The sequence below is a fragment of the Marmota monax genome, unplaced genomic scaffold, assembly GCF_021218885.2.
Source record: "Marmota monax isolate L192 unplaced genomic scaffold, Marmota_monax_Labrador192_F-V1.1 WCK01_AAM20220418_F8-fsc00004, whole genome shotgun sequence".
NCBI classification, from domain to species: domain Eukaryota; kingdom Metazoa; phylum Chordata; class Mammalia; order Rodentia; family Sciuridae; genus Marmota; species Marmota monax.
Window position 1 is genome coordinate 25668180 of NW_026692881.1, and position 14164 is coordinate 25682343.

The window sequence follows — 14164 nt, forward strand, 5'->3', positions numbered from 1 at the left end:
AAATTAACATTGATAGAATACTTTTAATTAAACTATAAATTTTATTTTATTTCACTTATTTTTCAACTAATATTCAATTTCTGTTTCAGAGTTCTATGTTATACTTTAATAGTCATGTATCTGTAACCTCCTCTGATATGTGACAAATTGAAAGACTGAAAGTCTTTTAGTTGAAGGACTGATTCAGTCTTTCCTTTTAAAATATCAAAGTCAGAAAAAGTGCTGCTCAGATAATTTGAATGTATCATTTATTTTTGGTTTCTAGGATATTTTTTCATGACTACTTTGAGTTTGTGTTTTTGCCCAAAATAACATAGTGATTATGATGCCCTTCTCAGTGAATTATATCAGGGGATATATAATGTTGATAAGTCATATTACAGGTGATTTATTTATTTTTTTTTGGTATGTGTGGGGGGTACTGGAATTGAACTCAGGGGCACTTTACAATGGAGCTACATCCTCAGACCTTTTTGTTTTTTGAGACAGGGTCTTGTTTTAGTTGCTGAGGTCTTCCCTAAGTCGCTGAGGCTGGTCTTGAACTTTTGCGATCCTCCTGCTTCAGCCTCCTGATTTGTTGGGGTTATGGGTGTGTACCACCACACCTGGTTTACTGGTGATTTTTGACCCTGTCCACTTGGTGAATGTGATTTCTGTGCTTCTCCATTGTAAAGTTAATATTTTTTTCTTTTTAAATTAATAATTGTCTTGGGAGATGCTCATTTTAGCCCATGCAAATATGTTGATTTTCCTTAATCTTTTGGACACTATTTTTAGCACTCATTGTGGATATTCCCTGCAACAATTATTACAGTTTGTATTATTACAGTTTTATTGTAATGGTGAATTTTTTAAAATCCCTTATTCCATTCATTAACTTGATTTCGGTAAGAAAGAACTATCCTGTATCATTTACTTATAGTTTAGACTCATTTTTTTCCATTCCGTGGATTAGAATTCACTATTTTTTTTTTTACATTTTATTGCTCAAATTGTTCTATCTTTTGTTACTGTAAATACTTATGAGTTCATTCTTGTGCTTTTTGATATGCCATCTTTTTTTATATTTGTTGTTGATGGACCTTTATTTTATTCATATACTTATATGTGGTGCTGAGAATTGAACCCAGGGCGTCACACATGTGAGGCAAGCACTCTACCACTGAGCCACAATCCCAGCCCTGATATGCCATCATTTTTTTCTGTTTCTTTTAAAAGATTATCGAGAAGTGTCTTATTTACCACTTCTCACACTTTTCATTATTTATTTGGCTATCTAATAATTTCCTTTTGTCTAAAGAACTTCTTTCAACAAATTAAAAGAATATATTATAGTGTAGGGTCTACACATAATGAATTCTCTCAGTTTTTGTTGTCTGAAAGTGCTTATTTTGCCTTCACTTTTAAAAGTTATTTTTCTTGGTAAAAATTAGTTTGACAGTTTCCTTTTCTTTTTCTTCTCCCCCTTATTTTAAAGATCTTTCTCCATGTTCTTCTGGCTTGCCCAAGTTTTGACAAGAGGTTTGCTGTTATTCTTATCTTGGAGTTTATGAGCCTCTTGGATCTGTGAGTTTATGGTTTTTATTAATTTTTAAAAGTTGGCCATTATTTCTTGTAACTTCCCCCATTTTTTGGACCATTCATTTCTTTTCTGTCCTCTTAGATGTCTCTATATATTTTTTTAAGGTCATTGATGTGCTTTTCCTTTTGTGTGTGTGCTCATGCACACATGCCTGCATTTTAGATTTTGTTTTCCTGTTGCTCCTTATTCAGTATCTAAATCTATTGTTTAAGCCCATGCAATTAAATTTTCATTTCTGATATTTTTCACCTCAGTACATTTCATTTTGGAGTCATTTTTGTTCAAGTTTTCTTTTGCCTTGCACTTACAGAGCTTTTAAGTAGCTTTTTAAATATTTTTGTCTCCTAGTTTCATCAGCTCATTTTTATTTTGTTTATGGAATGATTTTTCTTTTGTTTGGATCATATTTTTTCTATCTGTTTTCATGCCTGGTAAGTTTTAGTTGGATATCAGTATTATAATTTTTATATTCTTAAATTTTGTTGTATTCTTTTATTAAACAGTGTTGGCTATTGTTTGGCATACAGTTACATTACTTCAGAGTCAGTTTAATCCTTCTGTGGCTTGTTTTTAAGCTTTGTTGTGGTTTCTGCAGCTTTTTGTCTGCATATGATTTAGTTCCATACTAAGATGATACCTTTTTGAGAACTCTCCCCGATATACTGTTATGGGGTCTTTCCCAGTGTTGAGAATCCAAACAATTCCCAGCCTTGTGTGATTACTTGGAATTATTTGGATTGCTTTCTGCTGGCTTTCATAATTTGTTTTCACATACATGCAGATCATAATTTTGGCGAAGACTGAAAGGGACTGGTTCTTTAGATTACATAAATCTGTTTGCTGCCGTTCTTTCTGAAATTTTTCCCAGAACTGTAGCCACCTTAACCGTCTTAAACTTAAGTCTTTTGCCACAATGCAGTGGCCTTTTTTCAGCATTTCTTCCCTTCTTTTCATGTGACATAGAACTACCTCTGGCCAGTAACCATAAGGGTCAACCATAAGATTCATATAGTTTTCCAGTGATATCAGAGAACACAGTCGTGTATGTCTACTGTCTATATATAATTTTCTTATATGTTTTGTTCATTTTCTAGTTTCATCATGGCCAGAAGTAGGAATCAGTCTAGTAATTGATGTATAAATGGATGATATTGTAATGAGTATGGATCCTCTGAAAAGAGGTAAAGTTTGTTTTGCATTAAATTACTGTTTAAATTACCACACACTCTTGGATTTAGTTCTTCTCAGGGGGATACTATTTAGTTCTGTCCTTAAACCTAACACAAATTCCTTGGTGGTCTTTATTCCTTTAGGTGTTGTTTTCTCTGCACCAGCTTCCATCTTGGTAGGACTGACATTCTAGACTCTTATGCACTATAATTGGCAGCTGTTAAAATATCTGCTCAGCTCTTTTATTTAGCCTTTGAGATGTTGTTTTCCCCCTCACTCTCTTTTCAGTCTCCTCTTGAACATATTTTATTTTAGGAGTCAGAATGTCAGGTAAGTATACTGAAGATTTAGTGACTCCACTCTTTATGGTTTTCTCTTTTTCAGGGTTTCCAACCTTGAAATGCAGCTACTCTGAACTTTGTCTTCTGGCTTCTCAGGGAACAGGTCTCTGGCTTTTTGATTTATTTTCCACAGGCAGGGTTTTGAGCAACTTCATAATAAAAAATGTGTATTGGGCTGGGGTTATATAGCTCAGTGGTAGAGCGCTTACCTAGCATGTGTGAGGCAATGGGTTCCATCCTCAGCACCACATATAAATAAATAAAAATAAAGGTACACTGACAACTAAAAATTTTTTTAAAAAGTGGATCATCTATGATTCCTGAATTAGTTACCTATTATATAAAATTATTCTGAAGCATAGCTCCTAAAAACACCATCATTATCTCAGTTTATTTGGTGCAGGAATCAGATGTAGCTTAACTGGACCTTCTAATTTAGTATTTCTCATACGATTTCTCAGTCAAGGTTTTAGCTAAGGCTTGGATAGTATCTGAAAGTTCCTTGGGGAAAAGATCCACATTCAAGGTCATGTGATTGTTAGGATTCAGTTCCTTTCTTTGGCATCTTGTTTTGTTGGGCATGCAAGCTGAAAAATCAGTAGAACACTGGCAAATAGAAGTCTCAATCTTTTGTAACATAATCACAAATATGACATTCCCCCTTAACCTTTGTCTTATTTTGTTGATAAAAAGCAAGTTGCTGAATTCTGTCACTTAAGGAAAGGATAATTATTCAATCAGTGTATCATTAGTGAGGCAGAATCATTGTTGGCTATCTTAATCTGCCTACTGTAGTTCCCTTTCACGTGTTGTTTCTTCCAATGTAACTACTGTATGGTTTTTCATAGTGATTTTTTTAAAAAAATAATCCACCGGATGCCACCATTATCATTAGCCAAAAGCTCAGTATTTACAGATACTTACCCTCATTCCCTCTGAGAGCAAAAATGTTCTAACATTCTACCAGTTTCTTCAGACTGCATGTTTTATTTTTTTTCCTAATTAGCCACTAGATATATTACCTGGATGTGTCATTCATATCACAAATTTAGCATGACCAAAATATTCTCACCAAAACTTTTCTCCCTTCAGATTATTTCTCTTTCCAAATTGCATCATTATCTTCTCCATCAACTCAGGTTCATTATCTTGAAATCATAGTATTTTTCTTCTATTTAATCCTAGTCAAAATATGACCAATTCGCCAGAAAAATGCTAGACTCCAACTGTTTGTTACCAATTTGCCACAAATTAAGAAAAATTGAAAGTAAGCATTTAGAATCTTATATAACAATTTGACATTAGTAGAACATCCAAACTTGTAATTTTATGTTTAAAACAATTTTGGTCCTTGTTGAGCACACAGTATTGCATGCCTGTAATCCCAGCTATTCAGTAGGCTGAGGCAGGAGGATTACAAGTTTTAGACCAATCTGGGCCACTTAACATGACCCTGTCTCTAAATAAAAAATTAAAAGGGCTGGGAATGTAACTCAGAGGTAGAGTGCTCTTGGGTTCAGTCCCCAGTACTGGAAAGGGGAAAAGAGATGTCCACAATCAGTTGGAGGGGGAGGTAAAAACTGCACTTTCACTATGTATAGTTTGAGAAGCACTGTTCTATCCTATTTCTATTGCTTATTCTTCCTCTCTTATATCACTTGTTCATATCACTTCCACCACTGTTTTTTAGATGGGCCTTCGTATTATTTTATGTGGGCTAATTGCTCTAGACTGTTTACTAATCTGTCTTCTAAAGTCCATCCATTCAAATCTTTTAGAGCAGCATGATTATCATTGTGTTGAAAATTTTAATTTGTACTCTATTACCTGTTCAAGATGGTCCTAGAGAAACCTAGGAGAATGACAGGTAATCATTAGGAATTTAGTGTTCAAGCATTTTAATTACTGGGGTATTTAAAAGTGGGAGGGATAAAACTTTTCTCTCCCTAAAATTGCTCTTGTTTGATGAACATTAGTTTTACATCCCAGTTGTCTAACCTATAGACATTAAATACTATGTGTTTCACTGCTTTTTGAGTGCTGAACACTGTCTTCTTATATCACAAAAAGTAGAAATAGCAGGAGTAATCCCAATATGAATCTAGTTAGTGTTAATATCCTTTGGGAAGAGATCTGTCCAGAACACTTCATTGCCTGAAGTAGGGCAATATCATGTCATGGTTACCAAGTTTTGGATACAGCCTGCTACCTTTGCCTTCTCTAAAGGCAGGACAAAACAATAATATAAAATTTTTGAAATAGAATTGGTTTAGACTTTAGAGAACTTCTGTGCAGTCAGAAAAACAATATTTTTACCACAGTATGTTGATTATTCATAGTCTGCAAATTTTACAGATGTCTTTTTTTTTTTTCCTGCCACAGTTCAGAGCAAGGACTTAGTGCCTATGATTTAAGTTTTTGTTGAAGTATGTTTATAAAAAAAAAAAAGTGTGCCTCTGTCACAAATGTGTAATTCAGTACCATTTACAAATCATGTAATCAGTATCGAAGTTGAAAATGGAACAAAAGACCACCCAAGAAACCCTTCTTTCCATCACTACCTAACTCATTATCCTCATCAAGGGTGTCCTGGGATTTTGACTTCTTAATTCATCTTACTTGCTTGTTTAAAAATGGAGTCATATGTATTGTGTCAAACATCTTCCACTTGACATTTTTCATCTATTTTGCTGTATAAAAGTTATTCATTTTGTATTACCTAATATCCAATACTGTGAACCTACCACAATTTAACCATTCTAATGTTCTTTGGCAGTTTCTAATTTGAGGCTGATATAGTGCTATTATATTAGGATAATACAAGTCTTTTGGTAAACATGTTTCTAGTACATATACATACACACATCTGGCAATGAAATTCCTGAACTTTTAATTTTTTGGCTTCCTTTCTCCCATCAGATTTTTCTTGGAATGTCTATATAGTTTCTGCTCATCTATTATTTAAGTATGTCTTTCCCTAACCTATTCAGCCAGCATCTTGTTTCTCCTATTTACCCATAATGTTGTGTATGTATATATATGCACACTGATGTCTAAACTTACTTTATGGCATTATGCTTTTCATTATATTTTTGTAGAGATCATAATTTTCCATAATTTTTAAGCGCAACATTGTCACATTATTATCTCTATGTTCACAAACATGACCACTACCACTGCACACCTATTAGAATTGCTAAATTCCAAGGCACTATTAGAACTAGATGCTAGTGAGAACTTTTTTTTTGTATTGCTAGTTGTAATGCAAAATGGTACAAGTACTTTAGAAGACAGACACTTTGGCACTATCTTCACAGAGTTAAACATATCCTTAACATATCCATCAGACATGCTTCTAGGTGTTTATCTAAATGAATTAAAAATTTTATGTCCACACAAAACCTGCACGTGATTGTTTTTAGCAACTTATTTGCCACTGCCAAAAATTGAAAGCAACCATGATGTCCTTTAGTAAGTGAATGGATAAACTATCAATCCAGAGAAAGAAATGAGGGGGACTTGGATGTATATTGCTAAGGGAAAGGTAATCTGCTACATGACATTCTGACAAAAGTGAAACTAAAACATCAGTGGTTACAGGGGCTGAAGTATGGAATTTTCAGAGTGGTGAAACTATATGATACTGTAATTATATATACATAATAGTATACATTTATTACATACTATGGAACTGAACAGAGTGAATACTAATGTAAATTATTGGCTTTAATTATAATTCTGTTGGTTCATAAACTTTAAACAAAAAGACCATGCTAAAGTAAGATGTTTTAGAATATGGGAAACTGTAGGGAAGTACAATTTTTTGGCAAACCTCTAAAATTGCTCTGGAAAATGAAGTTTATTAATTATGAAAACAAAACAAAACATACCACTCTTAGTATCCTTAATACTACTTCCTTAGTCAAAGCTAATGTCTGTATGCTGGCCAACAAACCCTTAGTGAATATAATTCCCAGTCACTTCATCTCCTACTACTTTCCTACTTTCATGCCTTGGAGTATTTGCACTTGCTGTTCCCTCAATTTGGAATACCCTTCCTCCAGATGTTCCCATTGCTTCTTCCTTCCTATTATGCAGACTTCTTCTCAAATGCTGCTTCATCTGGATTACTTTCTCTACTATCAGCATATCTATACTTTTTCCCCCCAATCATATTCTTAGACTCTTATTTTCTTTTATAGCTCTTAATACTTCTTGACATTGATTCTTTGTTATTTATTTTTTACTTATTAGACTGTAAGTTCTATGGAGGCAAGAATTTTCTCTTTTTCTCTGTAGTATCTCAAGCTAATAGAACAGAATCTAGAATATGATAGGTGCTTAATAAACATTTGTAGAATGAAGAATGAATGAAGTCCTTATTCTCTCTTTAGGAAAATTTAAGTGGAGAACCTAATTTAAAGTCAGCATATTTCTTAGTAACTATGGAATATGAGTTATAAAGATCGATAATCTTGGTAGCCAATATCATCAATATGATAGCATGATGCATTCTCTTAACTGATCTACTTCACAGACAGGAAACTTATTGTGGTTCAGGAAACACTTCTCCATGTGTGATATGAGAGAGACTAGACTGTTAGTGTCTATTTCTTGAACCTCTTTGTTTTTATACACTTTCAATTTCAAAGAGAAACAAAAGCATAAAGGAGAAAATAAAACTCTAGGATTAACCAAAGACAAGTCACTGTTAACATTTTGATTATTATCCTTTAAAATCATCTGAGATAGACTTAACATTTTGGTTTTATAAAATGTGTGGGTCATGTGGTAAAACAAGTGTTTAAAAGTATTAGATAACTGGACAGAGTATAGAAATAGGTAGAAATAGTGGTATAAAATGTTGTTGCTTAAATATTTAATATCCTATTCCTTATAAATGTAATATAGACCTTTATACTAATAGTGTTTTCTGTTGTAGAATTTATCATATTTAAAAATTTTAAATATTTCTGATTATTTGAATGTAAGAAGCTTGAGTAGTTACTAATGTTAATCTAAAGAAGAGAGGTTTTAAAACCATATTAGCCCTCCCGCTGAAAAATGTCTTAATTGCATTAAATGAGAAATCCGAATTACTTTTGAAAATATTTTTAAAGTTTTAGGATGGCCTTTTGTAAAAGAAACTTCTCTGAAGTTATTAGATCTATTTTATTGACAAAAACTCAAGTTTTTGTCAATAAAAACTTTTGGGAGTTTTTCATGAGTCTCTTAATATTAAGGTGTGGATGTTAGAGAAAATCTTTAAAAAAATTTTCAAATTTAACTTAGAATATCATATAATTTAGTTGTAAGTTGACTGTGCCTCATACCTCATGGACTCATGGACCAAATTTTGTGTGCTGATGTTACAGAATTACATTCCTGTGTTTTAAATTTTCAATGCCTTTAAGAATTACTAGGTTGTAAGAAAGAAGTATTAGTGTTCTTGAGTGACGCTCTTCAGTGTGTCAATATGAACATGATATTCTGATATACTTGTATTGCTCAAGGGTAGCTTCTTGAGGAGAATTTAAGCTCAAAATAATTGTTATCACATGGTGATTTACACAAGTCAAAAGAGACTTAAGTTACTTATGACAATTTGAGTCTGGGTAATTATATACTAAGTTCTAAACACTTCTTAGTGTTAATATTGAATGGTAAAGTCATGCTTTTGTCCTAATGTTAATAATTTCTTTGCTTGTGAAGATGTTAAACTTGTGTCCTGAGCAATGAGATAAATCCACAGATGACTGATAACAATGTTTTGTTCTGTTTAAACCTATGAAATAGTTATTAGCATTTAAGAGTATAAGATTTTATTTGGAAATCCATATTTTAAGTTTCTCTTGAGAAAGATTGGACAATATAGAGCTTTTATTCTAACATAGCACTGATTTTTACCTGAGGGCAATTTGGGCAGTGTTTCAAAGAGGACTTTTGAACAGTGTCTGGAGACACTTTAGATTTTCATGACTCGTGTGTGCAATGAGTAAAGGGCAGGGATGCTGCTGAAGCACAAAACGGCTTCCCATAACAAATTATCTGGTCCAGAAGGTCAGCACTGAGATTGTGAAGTTCTGCAAAATAGTAATTTAACCTGAATTGAATCACACTTACTCCTTATGATTTAAGTTAGCCATATTCTTCATCCAGTTTACTTTTTAAAATTGCATGGTATCTTTACACTTTTGGATGTATGTACCTTTCTTTAGATTAGTGTAAATTACTTTTGTGGGAATTGAAACATCTTCAAGTATTTTTTGAAAAAGTGATGAAAAATCTTAGGTTTTATTCTGATATGAAGAGTATTAGTATCAAAGTTTCCTGTTATCTTCATTCTTTCAATTAATGTGAGGTTTTGCACTAAGCATTATAATAGAGACAGAAGATAAGCAAGTACATATGCTCTAAGGGTTGCTGTGTTTTGGAGAATCATTCTAATCATTTATTATTATGTAATGCTTTATATATCCCTGATGATTTTCCTAGCTTTGAAGTCTGCTTTGTCTGAAATTATAGCCATTCCAGTTTTGTCTTCATTGTTATTGTTGCATTTCTTCTCTATCATTTTTCTTTTGGCTGCTTGTGTTTATATTTAAAAGAATGGATTTTTTTTTTGTTCACTGACAGTCTTGTATTTTGATGCAGTTAGAACATTACATTTCAATATGAATTAGCTGATTTAAAAGATTATTGATTATATTTGCTACTCTGCTGTGTGAGTTGAACTTGTTCTTTTTATGCCTTCTACTTTTTTCTGCCCTCTGTGACTTTAAGTATTTTGTATTTTCTCCTTAGTGTATCAATTATACATCTTTTATGTGTGTGCTTGCGCACACATGCATGCATGCACTACCTGGAGTTTGTAGTATACATTTATTACTAATATAAGTCCACTTAATAGTGTTAGTACCTTATAACAGATTATTCCCATTTCTCCCATCTTTCCCTTATTAATGTTGCTGTCATTTCATTTAACTGTAAGTTGTAATCTCCCAATATATTATTGCTATTACTATTTTGAACAAAATGTTGTATGTTAGATTGATTAAAGGAAAAGAAAAGATATTCTCTTTCTACATCTATCACTTCACTTTATTATTTTCTTGTTTGCATGGTTCCTGGAGAGAAGTCTGATGTAATTCTTATTTTTGTTCTTCTATATATACGGTGATTTATCTCCTCCTCCAGCCTCTTTCAAAAAAATGTTTGTCTTTGATTTTCTGCAGCATTATATGCCTAGGAGAAGTAGAAGATGATTTTTTTTCTTTTCATTTTGAGAATCTGGGGTGGGACTTCTGCAGGCAAAGCTCATGAGTGGCAGGGCTCCACACTCCCATTTTTTTCTCATATATTCCATGTGCAGTTGTGTTGTTGTTTTTATGTGGGGGTGGGGGCTTATGGGGGATTGAACTCGGGGACACTCGACCACTGATCGACATTCCCAGCCCTGTTTTGTATTTTAGAGACAGGGTCTCAGTAATTGCTTAGTGCCTCACCATTGCTGCAGATGGCTTTGAGCTTGTGATCCTCCTGCCTCAGCCTTCTGAGTTGCTGGGATTATAGGTGTGCACCACTCTGCCTGGCTCCACATGCAGTTTTCTTCAACTATTCTGCACTCTTTTCATCACCTAGTCAATTACCTTTTAAATGTAAATTTAAAGCTCCTGCCATGGATTCTACTCCTGGTACACTCTAAATTTCTGTGTTGTATGTCTCTACACTTTGGGGGTCAGAAGTTTGCCCTTTTCCTCAAGTCTCTGAAGTATGTAAGAGGTGTTGTTGATGTTCTTTTGTTCATTCCTTTGCTTGTTTTGAGGACAGGAGGGATGATTTCCAAGTTCTTTACATGTCAGGCTGGGAAACAAAAGTCAGCTGTAAGTTTATATAAAAATTCTTTACCAAATTGAGATATTCTCCTTCTATTCCTAATTAGAGTTTGTTAAATGAATCCATTTTAATTTTGTCAAAAGCTTTCCTTCCATTAATCATCAATGATTTACTTCTTTAGACTTTGATACAGTGAATTACATTAAATGATTTTCAGATATTAAGCTGTGTTATATATCTAGAATTAATCTCACTTGATCAAGAGAAAGAGAGCTCTATATTTCCTTTTTTGTACTGTCTTTTTAATATCAAGATGATGCTACTCTTATGAATTTGGAAATGTTCACTCCTTTTTCTGTGGGTTTGTTTTCTTTTTTTAAGAGATTGCATAAAATTGGTATGAATTCTTATGAAGCATTGGTAAGCCTCTAAAGAAATCACTGGATATAGGATTTCCTTTGAGAGGGAACTTTTAAATTGAGTAAAATAAAATTTATTTAATGATTAAAGTACTACTAAGGTTTTTTTTTTTTCCCCCATCTTGCTCGAGTTTTGGTAGCTTGTAATTTGTGAGTAATTGGTCTTCTAAGTTTTTGAATTTATAATGATTAAGTTTGTAATATTTTATTTTTGAAGACTTAGTCATTGCTGTTTCATTGCTAATATTTATAATATGTTTTCTCTATTTTTTTAAAATCTGTCTCACTAGAGGGCTATCAATATTGTTTTCTTCCCCTAAAGAACCAGTATTTACATTGAGTTATATAATTCTTTCCTGTTTTCAGTTGATTTGTACTCTTTTATTTCTTTTGCTTGGGCTTTTTTTTTCTTCTTTCTTTGAGATAAGAATGTAATGATTTGAGAATGCTTCTTATTTTCTAGTATAAAAATTTAGAGCTATAGAGTTCCCTGTCAGCATTGGCTTAGCTGTGTTCCATAATTTTTTTATTGTTACAAAATATACATAAAATTTACCCTTTTAGCCATTTTGGAGTGTAGAGTTCATTGGTATTATGTATATTCACATTGTTGTGCAACCATCATCATTCCCCACCTCCAGAACTTTGTCATCACCTGAGACTGAAAATCTATACCCATTAAATAAATTGCTCCTCTTTCCCTTCAGAAACTGGTAACCACTATTCTACTTTCTGTGAATTTGACTATTCCAGCTACTCATATTAGTGGGTATATATATATATATAATTGTCCTTTTATGTTTGGCTCATTGCACTTTGCATAATGTCTTCAAAGTTCATGTTTAGCATCATCAGAATTTCATTCTTTTAAAAAACTGTATAATATTGCATCATTATTACATACCACATTTTGTTTAGCTATTCATTCATTGATGGACATTTGGTTAGACCCACCTGTTTGCTACTGTGAAAAATACTGTGAACATTGATATAGAAATATCTGAGTCCCTGATGCCAGTTCTTTTCAGTCTGTACACAGAAATGAAATTGCGGGGTTATGTTAATTGCATATTAAATTTTTGAGAAGCTACTGTATGGTTTTCTACAGCACCCATACCATTTTATATTCCCTTTAGACATCCCCAGATTTCCAGTTTGTTCATATCTTCACCAACACTTATTTTCTAGTTTTTTGATGGTAGTCATCCCATTTTTTTAAAGATTTTTTTTTTCACAATATCTGTTCTGTGTATTTATTTTTATGTGGTGCTCAGGATTGAACCCAGGGCCTTACACATGCTAGGTAAGTGCTCTGTCACTGAGCTACAGCCCCAGCCCCCTGTTTTTTAATAGTAGTCATTCTAATAGGTGTGAAATGATATCTCATTGTTTTAGTTTGAATTTCCCTAATGATTAGAGATTTGAATACTTTTTCATGTGTGACCATTTATATATTTTTTGAAGAAATATCTATTGAAGTCCTTAGTCCATTTTTAAATTGTCTTCCTTGGGGTTTTTTGGTTATATTGTTTTATTGAAGTTCTTTATATTTTCTGAATATTAATCCCTTATCTACATGATTTGCAAATATTTTCTCCCATTCTGTAGTATGCATTTTTCACTCTCTTGATAGTATTCTTTGATGCACAAAAGGTTTAATTTGATGAAATTTATTTGCATTTATAATATGTAGCTTGATAATGTGCTTCAATCTTTTAACAATGTACTGGAGAAACATTTTCTTTTCTATAATTTTAAAGTTCTGTTAAATTGAGAAGTCACTTTTATTTATAAAAATGTTTATGTAACATCAGAATATATGCCTTTTTTAAAGCATATATATTTTGAGGTATAAGGTCTTCCTCCATCTAAACGCCAGATGTATCTGAGCTGGGTGCAGTGGCACACGCCTGTAATCCTAGCCACTTGGGAGCCTGAAGCAGGAGGATCAAGAGTTCAAAACCAGTTTCAACAAAAGTGAGGCCCTAAGCAACTCAGTGAGACCCTGTCTCTAAATAAAATACAAAATAGGGCTGGGGATGTGGCTCAGTGGTCTAGTGCCCCTGAGTTCAATCCCTGGTACCACCCCCACAAAAAATGTATCTATCATTGTGCTAAATTTGTTAAAAACATTAGTCAGCTTTTAAAATTTGAACCATGTCAATCAACATTTGTGGTTGAATTTGCTACATAAATATATGATATGGAGGCTGGGATGTAGCTATTGGTAAAGTACGTTCTTAGTAGGTGTGAGGCCCTGGGTTCAATCTTCAGGACACAAAGGAAAAAAACCCCACATGACACAGATTGCTGAAGTAATCATTTACAAGCAATATTTTCATTTTATTAGATGTCATTTTGAAATAACAGTTTAAAATTTTATGTTCAACTTTGAATTTTTTCAGAAAGAGTAATTATGGTAGTTTTTTCTACTAACAATCCAAGTATGTTCACTGATTTACCATTTTGAAATAAAAGTTGCCTGTATAATATTATATTTCCATTTATATTTAAAAATCATAAAATTTCCTCCCTTGCTTACTTGTATTACCTGATATGATTTAATAATGCTTATTAAATTATTATGTTGGTCAATTTACAGGTGAATTATGTAACCTCATTACGCTGGATGTAGCTCACAATCAACTTGAACATCTTCCAAAGGAGATTGGAAACTGCACACAGATAACCAACCTTGACTTGCAGCACAATGAACTGCTAGACCTCCCAGATACTATAGGTATGAGAGAAGAAAGAAGATATTGATGTTTATTTATAGCTATCTAGATATTTAAAGGATTATTTTTATCCATTTT

General features: G+C 32.9%; 1 protein-coding gene across 4 annotated transcripts in view; it reads left to right on the forward strand.

The window, feature by feature from the left end:
- Positions 1–14164, forward strand: part of Shoc2 (SHOC2 leucine rich repeat scaffold protein) — a 94415-nt gene that overhangs the window by 40864 nt on the left and 39387 nt on the right. For all 4 annotated transcript variants that reach the window (XM_046450323.2, XM_046450322.1, XM_046450324.2 and 1 more), the window contains exon 3: positions 13951–14088. In XM_046450323.2, coding sequence (XP_046306279.1) covers positions 13951–14088 — 138 coding nt within the window. The remainder of the gene's footprint in view (positions 1–13950; positions 14089–14164) is intronic.